Source organism: Medicago truncatula, chromosome 3 (assembly GCF_003473485.1).
Source record: "Medicago truncatula cultivar Jemalong A17 chromosome 3, MtrunA17r5.0-ANR, whole genome shotgun sequence".
Taxonomy (NCBI): domain Eukaryota; kingdom Viridiplantae; phylum Streptophyta; class Magnoliopsida; order Fabales; family Fabaceae; genus Medicago; species Medicago truncatula.
In genome coordinates, this window is record NC_053044.1 from 2,118,853 (window position 1) to 2,132,580 (window position 13,728).

The 13,728-nt window shown below is 32.4% G+C and overlaps 1 protein-coding gene across 1 annotated transcript; it reads right to left on the reverse strand.

Moving 5' to 3' along the window:
* Positions 1-8,683: 8,683 nt before the first annotated feature.
* Positions 8,684-12,824, reverse strand: LOC25488517 (uncharacterized). The gene is made up of 2 exons (XM_039832405.1): positions 12,457-12,824; positions 8,684-12,372 (listed from the first exon to the last, which is right to left on the reverse strand). The coding sequence occupies exon 2, from the start codon at positions 11,796-11,798 to the stop codon at positions 8,829-8,831; it is 2,970 nt and encodes a 989-aa protein (XP_039688339.1). The 5' UTR covers positions 11,799-12,372; positions 12,457-12,824; the 3' UTR covers positions 8,684-8,828.
* Between the last annotated feature and the right edge of the window lie 904 nt (positions 12,825-13,728).

Consider the following 13,728-nt stretch of genomic DNA (forward strand, 5'->3'; position numbering starts at 1 on the left):
TCTTTGAATGTGATGCTTATTTTTCTTTGTCTGATGACAAAGGTGGAGAAAATATATTGTGGGGAAGAACCTTTTTTTGAAAAACTATTGAACTTGTGCAAAATACCAACTAAATGTAAGCTAAGTACTCATAAACCATTCATATGCACATTCATTTGATCTCAGAGATTATCACACTCAGGAGAGCCTCTGAAATATTCTTTATTTTTATCTGGAAAATTGTTATAAATATATGACATTTAGCATCATAAAAAAAGGCAAATTATCAGAACCAAATTGATTTGATGAATATCGATTTTTAATTGATTTTGATGATAACATAGAACATGAGATTAATTTTGTTGCTCTAATGTGAGTATGCAGATTAAATTAGACAAGTTGTGCCTCTAAAATAGAGTGCATCAAACATTCAGCTCAAGTCATGGCTGACACAACCTCTGCCTCTGGAACAAACTGTCTAATGTTTTATTCACTCAAGTTTGACCTAGTCCAAGAGAAATGGAATTACTCTTATCCTATGATCTTATGGTCTGACTAAAAAATGCACACGTTTCGTGCTTACAATATTCAACACTTTAGATCATCTGGCTTATTGTTTCCTCTGGTGTAGCATGAAGACAATCATCTGATCAAGTAGTACGAAAAGGACAAGTTTAAGAGTGTGTTTGGATAGGGGAATGTTTCGAGGGAATTCAAATACTTTGATGTGAATTCTATTGTTTGGATAATAATTTGAAGAATTTTCAAAATGATGGAAATTTATGAAGTATTTTGTTCAAGTTAAATTTAAAGAATTTCAAATGACACCTAAAAGTTAAGAAATTCAAAATTCTTCATTGTTATAATTTATCAAATTTTGCATTTTGGCCCTCAAAATTTCCAAAATTTTCAATTTGACCCCAATAAATTTATAAAAATTCCAAATTGGCCCCTCAAAGTTTCAAAAATTATAATTTGACCCCTATTTTTTGAAATTTGCAAATTGACCCCTAATTTCATTTTTTAAATTTGGCCAAAAAAATTTAAATTTATAAAAGTTGCCCAAAAATTATGCCAATATTTGGTTTTATTTCTCCATCCAAACAATAATATTTAAGAATGAAACCAATTTAATTGAATCATTTAAATTACCTAGAATTATAAATTCTTCAAAATTTCTCAATTACTCCATCCAAACACACTCTAAAAATTCATATCAAGGAATTGCTGGCGCACAAAAAGGACAAGTCTAAGAAATCAATATGGAATTTCATACAATTGTCCATTGTAGTACCAAGTCTAGTAGTTGTTGTGTACCTTAGATAGTTTCACCGTACTAAGACATAAGTTTGAGAAGACTAAAGTATAATCAGTTTGGCAAGTGTATACTCCAGTGGTTTTTAGTTTGTGTGACTGTTAATGGAAATCCTTCAGGCTGAAGGGGATGTACTAGCTATCAGGTTTATAGTGAATGAGTATAAAATATAATGTGTAGATTCTCTCTTTCTCTTATCTCATTATCTTCTTACCATATATTAGTTTAAATAAGTCTTTTTCAAAAAGGGTTTAATTGATTTTATTAAACAAGTTTTTAAAAAGAGTATTTAGAGAGAAGATTTTTTTTGTTGGTAACCTCGGACCTTGCATATATTATACATTATTTTTACCAACTGAGTTAAGTTCACGAGGACCTTTAGAGAGAAGATTTTAACATAATTTAAATCTTCTTTTCTTTTGTTTTTCACTACGTTTATTAAGTTAGTCCAGAAACAATCATTCATAACTATTTTGATTATAACAAAATATATAAGAAAATAATTTATCACTTACGTTTGTTGAAGTGTACAGATTATATTTCATCTTGAAGCAAACCAAGGAAACGAACAAAATTATATGTTGCTTTTTGTTTGTGGACTCAGTAAAGCAAAGAATGCATCTCATCTGGTATTCTCAAGAGTTAAGCTCAGTTGATAGAGACATTGCATATTATATGCAGGGGTCGGGGTTCGAATACCGGACATCCTATTTCTTCACATTTAAAATGTGTGAGCTCCAGCCACTACTCATAAACACGTCTTAGTGAAGAGGAAAACAGTTATAAACAGTTCATTAACTAACCATTAATGATATAAGGTTTTTAAGCGCCAAGTGTCATTGATAATCATATTTTTTTAGGGAAAACTGGCGTATAGCATTTGATTAGATATCAATATAAATACAGGAGGTAGTTGAGAATGTGATTACCCTTGCTAATGAACAAGCGAACTCATTTGCCTACCTTCGACTAAACTCTTAAAAATAAATTACAATAGTGTTTACGATCATTCAATATGTTCTCAATTTTCATGATGTCTTCCTCTATAGAAATAGTCCACCACCTTCTTCGAATCAAGCACAAAATCTACATTCTGCAACTGTAAATCATGCACCCAATTAATGTCATGGCAAAGTCCCAAGGCGTCCCCGATATGAATAGAGCACATGGGAGTTTGCCAGAAGGTCTTTGCAATCACAAAGTTTGAGTTCTCTTCACGAATACATATGCATGTGCCAACAATGGCGTCCTCTTCACTCACAATGGATCTATTTCTCTATGCTCTATATGTACAACTTCACTCACAATGTAGTCAATCAAAAAAGAACAAATATTTTGAAAATAATTGAAAAAGCTCAACAAATTTATCCTTGCATTTATATTAGCCTATGCATAATATATGCAAGGTTCAGATTTAAACCCGGTCACCACCAAAATATTAGCCTAAATATTTTATTATTCCCTGTTAAGAAACTCGTATTAAAACAAAGTCTTTCAAACTTGAATTTGGATCCAATGGAAGCTATTTAAAAATACCGATAAAAAAATTACATTATCAATAAATCACAATAATCAAATGTGTAAATTTAGAAGTAATTATTAAAACATGTGATTATGTTTCACTTGGTTGGTGGTGTATGTCCTATGTATAATAATTAGAGGCCTATGTGTGAATGTTGACGATGAAGTCCTTTGTAGTATTTTACTTTTCTTTGTCATTGTTTAGTTTCTATTTTTTTTGAATTTTTATTTAGGATCAATCGCATTGTATAGTAACATCAGATAGAAGTCTAAGAAAATCAAAATAAAAAAGGTGATATACAAGTGGAGAAATATACAAGCATTATACAATTATGTTGGACATGGATCCGTATAAAGATACCAAACCCAGTAAAGAGTTAACCATTTTAGCTCTTTCCTTCTTAAAACGTATTAACAAGTCTTCCTTTTAGTTTTTATGCTTCTCTGGATTTTTGTGTGAATCGAGTGTTCTTTGCACACATTTGCAGAAATTAATCGCTTGAATCAGATAAGACCGTAATCAGTGGCGTTGCCAGGACCCTAGTTTAGAGGGTACAATTTTTTGTCTCATAAATTACTTCGACTAGAGGTAATCATATTGAGATGTGTTGCAAAAAGAAAGGCATGTGTTGGTATAAAAGGAAGAGAGTTGATGCAAATGATGGTTTGTATTTTAGGGGGTTCATGATAGATAAAAGATAGAAAATTAGTGTAAAAACAAAACATTGAGCATGTGCACATGAACCCCCTGAGCATAAGGTGGCTCCGCCATTGACCGTAATGAGTGATAAAATTCTCCTTCAAAAAACTTAACATGCTGAATTCTAGAGCTGAATTCAAACTTAAATCCTCATGTTAAGCTGAAAGAGATCTTTTGCCATTGATTTTTTTATCCTTCTCTAGATTGATACAGCAAGTCCTTTCCAAAGGTTTTTATTTTCTTTCTGACGCAGTTGGAAGCTTAGGCTAGCAAGCGTTAAATCTAAATTGAAAGAAACAGGTTTGCAAGCAACAAACTTGTAAAAATAAGGTTCCGAATCCACCAGAGATTGAGAAAACTCTCTAAAATACTATTGAATGAATAGCTTCTTAGCTACAACTGTTAAGCTTAAATAGAGAAATAACAAAACCATGATGGGCCGAAAATCCAAAATAGAAAACAAAACAGACAAATAATAAAATTATGTTGAAATAATAACATACTAATGAAAACCTGCTACATCACTTTTAGTATTTTCAAATGGATGCGAACTTCAAACTTCACAATATATGTTTGGATTGACCAAGACCATAACTTAGAAAAATTTATTAAAGAGAACTTAAGAGATCTGCCGCTAAATCGTGATTCCCTCATCTCTTATTTGAAACTAGATGAATAAGAAATAAGTGAGTCATGATTCAGTGCAAGATCAACTAAATTTTCATTAATAAACTTATTGACCAATCAAAAAATATATTATAGAGTTCACCTTCCTCAACTGTCATGAAAGAGTAAATGTTAAGCATTTTAAACAAGAAAGGAAAACAATGGAAAAGAGTTGTTGTACATACCTAGAGAACTATCTTCCTAATTTTTGTGAATAAATGGATGGAAAAAAATAGAGTAATTTATCAAAAACATGTTGTAAAAACATTTTAAGAAGGAGCAAAAATGATTTACAATTTATCAGGTTTGGACTTTCTTTATATGGATACTTATCTAAGAAAGTAAATACAAATTAAATGTGTGTGGATAAATAGTAATATTAAAATGGGTGACCTTCTGAAAAGTCTTGGTGTTCCACTTCTCCTACCTGTTTTTGATTATACAAAAAAAAAAAAAAATAATAATAAAATACTACTTTGAAATTTGCTTTTCAGGTCACCCATCAAATATTCAACGATAGCGTCGTTACATGTTCCCAACAACAATACATGTCACATATAAAAATATATTTGACTCCCCTTAAAAAATAATTTACTTGATCTCAAAATAAATAGATAAAACAAAAAAGAAGCTACTTTAACCAGATTTGTAAATAAACAGATGAGTTAAATAAGTTTTTAGTTCTTATTATAAATATAACGAATTTTATAGGGATCAAAACATGTCAGTTTTTTTATAAGGACTAAAACGAAATTGATTATATTTATAGAACAAGCAGAACCGGGAGAACAAAAATACAGTGCAGGGTTTCATATGTGAGCCACGGTCACCTCACTGGGAATAGTAATTATAAGGCCCAATAAATAAATAAATATGTAAACACATTAATGAACAATGATTAAACAAGTTTAACAAATCTGGAAGCATTTTGCACAAGCACGTGCAAGAGGATAATATTAAAATGACAAACCAATAGATAGAGTTTATTACAGTGGACAATGCTGCAACAACTATTGAGAAAACCAACTGAAATCAAGTAGATCAAGAAACAAATGTTCTTTAAGTAGCTAAAAAGATGACATCTTATGTGCAATTCAGTTCCTATTATTCATATCACAAAAACAGTTTTTCTGCACTCAATTGCTACCTTCCTCTATGTTTCAAGTGAAAAAAGACTAGAAAAATCCATGAAAATTTGATAGGGCATAAAACTATATAAACTCAAACTCAAAGATGTTAAAACTGCAAAAGTTTTGTATTTATATTAAAGTAGCCCTACCCCTTCTTTTGGATCTTAAATACCTATTTTTGATTGACAAATGGGTTTTCAAAACTTATAGCTTATGTTATAGTACAATGGAACGATCCTACATATAACTTTTAAGAAATTTATAGGATAATTCACAGTGTACTATAACATCAACTAAAAATATACAAGAAAAAATTAATATTGTATTGAAGAACAGACGTGAGTGGAGCTAAAAATGGTGGTAAGGTGTGTGGTTGAGATTGAAGTGTGGTTTTAATGGAGAATGAATGAAGGATACTGGCCTATATACATGCTTTGATGAAATAGAGAGCTCTATTTATATTTTACTTTCTCCTTCCTTTCCTCTAACAAATAAATAAAATGAAACTGAAATGGTCAAAGAGTAAACCAATTTGTCAGGACTGTACTATTTTCACTACTCTCTTACACTTATTTACTGTTGAAACAAAAATCTGCACAAGGTTGATACAGTGTCTGTTGAGTAGTGGTTGTAGAAACTGTACGTACTATTGGTGAATGGAAATGGAACTGCCATTTGAACATGAATAATGCCTAACAAAAAACATGATCATCTTTGATCTCTTGCAAATATAAATCGGAACAATATAATTTAGTCCTTTTGTTAATTGTTTTCTAATAAGTTTATTTATTTTTTAGTTTTTGATCGAGACTGGCTTACATGACACTCCACATAACATATAAAGAATGGTCTACATCTATTTTATATAAAAAAATAAAATGCAAATTTAGTCCTTCTACAACAATTTTTTGGGACAATTTGGTCCCTAAAAGTAAAAATCCTAAAATCGTTAAATTTTGAATATTCTACATTCTTTCAATAAGTTGCACATTCTACTTTGATCTTGAAAGGATCAAGTTTGTTGAACTTTAAGAGATCAAATTGATACTTTTGTATTTTGTCAAGGACCAAATTGTGTTTCCTATTAGAGAGATTGGCCTAATTAGATGAAAATGATTTTATTTTACTAATAGTTTGATAATGTAATTTTGTCCAAATTAGTCCCCCGTAAAAAATGGAGTACCAATTTAGTCCTCCCACAAAAGATGAAAGTACCAATTTTTATTTTTTTATTTTTGAAGGACCAATTTATTTTCTTAGAATTCGCCAGACATGATCATATCATGATTGAATAAAAAAAAAAAAAAAAGAATGGATAATATCCAAAATCTATTGATTTTTGGATTTTTTTTATTTTATTTTTGGGACCAAATCATCCCAAAAAATTGTTGCAGAATCTAAACATCCCCTTATTTTTTGTTAAAATACACGTGAAACATTTTTGATGACATGTTGACTATCACGTAATCCTATTAGAAAAAATTGGCAAAAGGAATAAATTGTCGAAATTTATTTTTGTTTGGATCAAAACTCACATTTGATGTGTGGAGTAAAATTACCAATAACCAAAACCAAAGTGATCAAACAAAATCATAAAATAATAAGATAAAGGAGAAGAATTCACCTAGTTAGACCCTTATTTTTTTTTTTTTTTTGAAGGAAGTTAGATCCAAAATTGACCTTTGTCTTTAAGGAAAGAGATCTCTGGATTCACTATAAATGAGGATTTTTTTATGAAGAGAAGTTAAAAGATTACAAGAATTTGCATTCTTTTCCATTTTCATTTCTTATCCTTTAAGAGTGGGCTATGATATCATCCATGAAACTCGAATACTCCAAAATGGAGACGTACCCGTATCGGAAACGTATCGCCGATACTCCGCGGATACTCTCGGATACGTATTCATGGAGTATTAGAATTAATTATTTTAATTTAAATATATATTTTATCGGATACTTATAAGATACTCGATAGATACACACAGATACTTATAAGATACTTCATAGAGACGTATCCTGGGAAAAAATGAAGTGTAAAAAAATGAGTTTGTGTTGTGAAAATGGCGATGTATATGAATCACTATAATTGTTTTTTCGATAACCAATTAAAAATTATGTTTTTTGTGGAATAAAGTAACGAGAGAGAGGAGATAACCTAATAGATGAAGGAAAATAGAATATGATTTATACGAAAAATTTACATTTTTTATTTAGATCACATTAATTGTTTTTTGTAAATTGTGACTTTTATGATTATATAATATTGAAGAGTAATCAATGTTTTTTTTTTTTTTTTTAAGTATTTTACATGCATATAAATTTTGGTATAAATATTTTGTTAATGTATCTTAGCCGTATCGTATCCTAATTTTAAAAAGTTTCGTGTATCCGCGTACCCGTATCCGGGCTTCATAGGATATCATGATTCATGGTCACTCATGACCATTCGTACCATCCACTAAACTGTTGTGCGATTTTGTGAGGATAGTATGATTGTCAACACAGACCTTCATATGAATTAAATTACGCTTTCTAAGTTTTGACAGGATTCAAATTATAAAATATGAAGAAAAAAAAAACTAATTATATAACCCGAACAAGGACAAAATAGAAATTTCAGAGGGTATGTGAGAAGCCCGAAGGTGGGAAAAGAAAATTATAATTTCTTTTTCCACCCTACCAACTAACCACGCCCCCTCCAAAATTCCCAAAATACGTTGCACACTTTTGTACAACTAGGTTTAATATAATGAATACCAAACTTTTACAATACGTTGCACACTTAAGTCCAACATCATCATTTGTAAGTTTTGTTTTAGACAAATTATTGACGACGGTTGAACTTTATCCAATTTTATGAGTGTGCTTGAAGTGGTGGTGCGCCATCAGCTTCAAAATTATTTTAGAAGTGTTTGAGGTGATCCCAATTTTGCAAAGTTAAAAGAGGACTTTCAAACCTTTGTGAAAAGCTTGTGAACTACATTTGATGTGGTGTAAAAGCTTCTAAAGTTAGCTCTGGTTTCGCCAATGACAATTACAAGTGTTAACCGTGTTTTCTCAGGTAAGAGTCATTTATGTAATAAGATAAATGATCAATGGTTAAATGATTGTCTTAAAACTTTTATAGAAACATATGTTCTTGTAATAGTTAGTAATAAATTATTTTCAACAAATGAGTGAGAAATTATTCTCTTTATAAACTTAGTTGTTACTTCGTCAAAAAAAAATTAAAATCACTGAACTCTTGTTTTAAACGATTCACTGAACTCACTTTACTAACTTTGTGGTAGTTTCCCTGAAAAATTATTGTTTAAAAGTTTCAGATTAAGCAAGTTTAGGTTTGAAGCTATACATAAATTCAGAGACCAAGTCAAGACGGTTTCAAGAACGAAATTTGATCATTATTCAATCTACATTACCATAGTAACATTACATCTCCACTACAAGTGGTGTCATGTATGAAGTTTAAATGTAAATGAACAAGACAAATGGTGTAACAAAACATGCATGTTCATGTTCATATCTTACTCCTCATTCTCACCAACCTTGCCAATGTCTCTTGAGCAGCCAAGGTTTGTGCATGGTTATGTCCAAGCATCACAGTTCTAATACTGATACATGTTCTGCAAAGTTCCTTACCACTGTCTAAATGTCCTCCTCTAGCTAACAACTTAGCTCTTGTCTCAAGTAATGTTGCCTTCAATAAGGTAACATCTTGCCAAACATATTCATCTACTTTTTGTCTTCTTTGCAACCTTTTTTTCCAACAAATTGAGTCATGAGACCAATCTTGAATTTGAGTCACAAAGGACTTTTCAACTTCTTCAAGTGCATTGGTGCAAACTTTTAGGAGTTCCAAAGACGAATTGCATCTTGAAAACACAGTGAACGCTTGAATCGCGAGTGGTAGAGCTGTTCTTTTGATGTATAAAACCATGTCGGTCGCCTTTAGCTCCACAACAGGAGGCTCGGATTTGAATCCAAAAACAAGAAAAGCTGATTCCCATAAATGATCCGAGATTGCATGGTTGTTCATTTTTCTTACTCCTTGAATTGCAGCCTTTGCGAATTTCAAACCACCTGTTCTCTTAGAAAATGTTTGTGTAATGGAATGGAAATGAAGCCAACATCCATCATCATGTAGATTAGTCCTTTTCGCTAGTCCAAACCTCACAAGAAGCGCGGCCGAATCTTCTTCGTCTTTCCACGTCCGCGACGTTACAAAACAACTCGATGTTAGGCTCATACAGTTTGTCCACTTCTTGAGATGATTTTCATTTGTTGATAAACTCTTTGCTGCATTGGCTAACAAATTTGCTGAAACTGGAGCAGGAGAAAACCAACCACCGACAAGAAGCATTCTTATAGCAAGAAAATTCCCTTTTTCTTTAGTTTTCTCCAAAGTTTCTAAACAAAAAAGGAGTGTCTTCATGAGGAAAGGATTGTTCTTGCACCATTGTTCTTGTGCCATACTAATACAACAAGATCTTGAATCTGCATTGAGTGAAACTTGGTTTATAGCCTCAAAGAGTGCAGAAGGACTAATTCCAAGTTCTGATAACAATGAACCAACCACCATCAAACCAAAACTCAACCTACCAAGTTTCTCATAGAACTTTTCAAGGAAATTTACCTCATCAGTTGAATACTCTTTTCTTTTTCTTCCTCTTATCAAAATCATTGCATCAGATAATGGCAATGGAGGAAGGTGAATGGTATCATAGTTTTTTACCTTGGATAGCCTTGTAGTAATAATAACATGAGTCCCTCCTGTGTTGTTTTTCGGTATCAAATCATACAGATCTTTTCCTTCCCACCATTCCTCTTCACTCTCAAGATTATCAATTATCAACAAGTAAGGTGTATCACCAAAAAGCTCCCTCTTGATTCTCTTGAATGCTTCGAGTTCCTGCTCTTCAAAGCTGCGAATTCGACCCCTTTCAATCTCGGAATCAGCACCAACATCCAAACCGAAATTTCGTGACAAGTTCAATATGTTCTGTCTAAAATTCCTAGCTTCACCACCAATCCACAAAACCATCTTGTACCTTTGGTAATATCTATGAGCAAATTCTAATGCCAATTCAGATTTTCCAATTCCAGAAACTCCGCTAATGCAAATCACACTACTACTACACAAACTCTTGTAGTTGTAGCTTCCACTTTTTGACTTCTTATTCTTCAATCTCTTCAATGAACTGTTACCTATCATCGGTTGTTCAATCCAAGCCTCTAAATTTGGTTCTTTGTTCCTCCCTAGCTCTAAGCTTATATACCTTCCGCCACCGCCTTTTCCAACCGTAGTTTCACTTTCTTCATCTGCAAGTCCTTCAGATTGTCCACTACCACTTGCTCTACAATGATCTTGAACTTGTTGTTCCACACAACAATTCCTACTTCCAAAAAGTAAACCTTCAATTTCCATAATCTCTTTCTCTCTTCCAACAAAATATGCATTCCTCGGAAAAGGTAATGAATTCTCAAATCCTAGCATATTATGATTATCCTTATGACCAACATTCTTCCTACCAAGTCTTGCTCTTAAAATACTCGAAACTTTCGATATGCAACTTCTTAAATTACCATCATTAGCCTCTAGACAAAACTCATTGCACTTGATGAGTCCATCCATCGCTTCTTTACATTCTTTATCAATTGAATTGCAATTAAGAAGTGACATAATCTCAGCAGGTAATGTATCAAAGAATATCGGAATCAAGTTCTTCTTTTGAGCAAAGAATCTCACCTCTTCCATGCTTAAACGGTTGAGGAAACTTGAACTTGTGACGATCACCAAACCAAACGCGACCGAGCAAATGACTCTATCAGCAATTTCATGGCTTTGAATATCTGAATACTTTGATCTATCAGCAAGCAAACAATCAATGCCTTGAAGCTCAAGCTCAGATTTAAGCCACTTGCAGAAGCGAATAAGACTCGGATTTTGTCCATGGAATCCAATGTAGACATCACAGCTTCCAAGTTTGGAGTTAGTGGTAGCAGGGGAAACAGAGCTTTTTGCAAATGAAACCCTAGGAACTGGAAATGAGAATGAAATTCTTGGAGGAACTGTTTCAGGAACACATGTCATGAATTTGAGTTTTGTATCAGAAGTGTCATCAGAAAACTCATAAGGATCAGAAGGAGGGGTGTAGGAACTACTAGGAACATCTTCTGGTGTGGAAGGATTTGTAGTGGTGAAGGTGGATGTAGTAATAGTACTAGTAGTAGGGTTTGGAATTGTGGCTCTTGGAGATATATATGGAGATTGCAATGCTGAAACAAATGCTGATGAAGGTGGAGAAACAAGAGGTGATTCATAAGGTGATGATTCTATGGAAGTTTTTGTGTTTGGTGAAGGTAAATTTGAAGTATTGTCTTCACCTTGTTTCTTGATACTACTTGGTGCAATCTTGATTTTGAGTTTGTTACTAGAGATTCCTATCTGGTTGCTACAACCTTGGTATTCCTCTCTATCACTTTCCATGAATAAGAACTCTTTCAATTCAAAGATAGCTAGGAAAATGAACTGTTTGTGGAATTTGGATTAGAACTGTTCTCACCATAGATACACATGATAACCTCCTCAAAGATCGCTTTAAGCAAAATCTGTTTCTTTAATTAGTAATTAGCAATAACCTCTAATGAATTACTAGGTCTGGTGCAAGTGGTTGATGCATAATGTGCCGGTAGTTTACACCTAATAAAAAAAAACTTCCTCTAATTTTTATGTAGGTCAAAAATAAATTCATAGGGTAGGGTATATAGGTCTTTCAAAGGTACCATTATTTGCTGCAAGGAAACAGAAGACTTGAATAATGTGTCTGATTGAATCTGACCAAAACCATTATTTTCTGCAATGCTAGACAATGATAGAAAATATATCATACACAAGAGGCTGCTTGCATGTGTAGCACAGATTCATAGCTTGGATTTTAGTATCTGAGTCTTTCTTCAATGATTCACACCAATAGCACTTGCACACACAAACTGGTACTCATGCTGTATGATTGAATTGATGAACTTCAGCTTCTAGATTTGGTTATGCTATATGCTAATATCTGTGATGGAAAAAAAACATAAATTAATGAATATATAAAATATTTATTAGCATGCAAATATTTATTACACATTACTAGGCTAACCTTTTTCAAACCATGATATGATTGTTGATGATAATGATGCTAATATGTACTTCTGCTCTGAACCATTGAAATGTTTTTCCTCAGCTTTCTACTATTTTTGGCTGAGAGTTGGAAGTGAAGTACTTCAACTCCAATGTACTGTACTCTTGAAAGGAAGAGCCTGAGAGGAGAAAAAAACACATGACTCTTCTGTGTACATTTCCAAGATATGGATACCCTATAGTAACAATCTCGCTTATTCATGCACTCAGAACATCGATGGTCATTGAATCAAGATTGAACAGTTTATAAAACAAGCAATTTTAATTTTCTTTTAAACTCTAAAATATAAGTTTAAAATCTAAACCATTTGATCTCGATGCAACGGCCACTGATGTATTAACTTTATAAATGTGTGGGATAATGACCACAGTGGATCCAAATCTCCACTTCTAGGGTTTCTCTCTCATCCATATATATGTGTGCAGGGAATCTAACATGGGGAGTTGATTGATTCTGCAAGGTTTGAATTCAACTTGGAAAACTGTTTTCTCTGACAACATATGGACATATATATTAAACAAACACTTGAAGAAAACAAGGATGGTGTCACTACCAAAAAATGAAAAATAAAAGCAAGTATGGTGCAGTATTTCAATAATAATAGTTTAATAGGCCAATTTTAATCTTTGTCTTGTGCACTTGGCTTTTGCATTATATGAGTTGTTGCAACTTGCAATGGCAAATGAAAACTATATTCTATGTAAACTTGGGGTAAACTTGTTTATAGCACACCGGCCAACGAATTGAATTGGAATTTGTATCAAAAAACGAAAAGTGAACATAATCTACTAATTTGGTTTCACTTCAACGGAGGCTAAAATTGATCATAGAGACCTAGAAATGATTCTTACTTAGTTGTTGCATTCGGATAGAATTAAATAAAGTGGAAATAGATTAAGCCCAGCTGGACTTTATAAGTCCTAAGTCTGACCTGCTATAAAAATTTTAGGCTCGAATCTGACCTTGAATATTTCTCTTTAAAACTGTATAATATATTTAAGGTCTCCTAAATACACATAAGTAGTTATCTATCAAATGTGTATTTTTTAGAAAAATATACATCTAGATAACTATCATATGTGAATTCAAGAGGCCTTAAAGATTATTTTTTATTTGGGAGAAGCTAAAATGGAATTATATAACCAAACTAAAAGGCGATTTCCAAGCATAATGTGTGCCTAAGAAACCACTACAGAGTTACAGAGTCTATCTAAACAAAAAGCAGGAAAC

Bases quoted from the DNA above. Each gene is read 5' to 3' on its own strand.
- LOC25488517 (XM_039832405.1), bottom strand. From the start codon at position 11,798: ATGGAAAGTGATAGAGAGGAATACCAAGGTTGTAGCAACCAGATAGGA.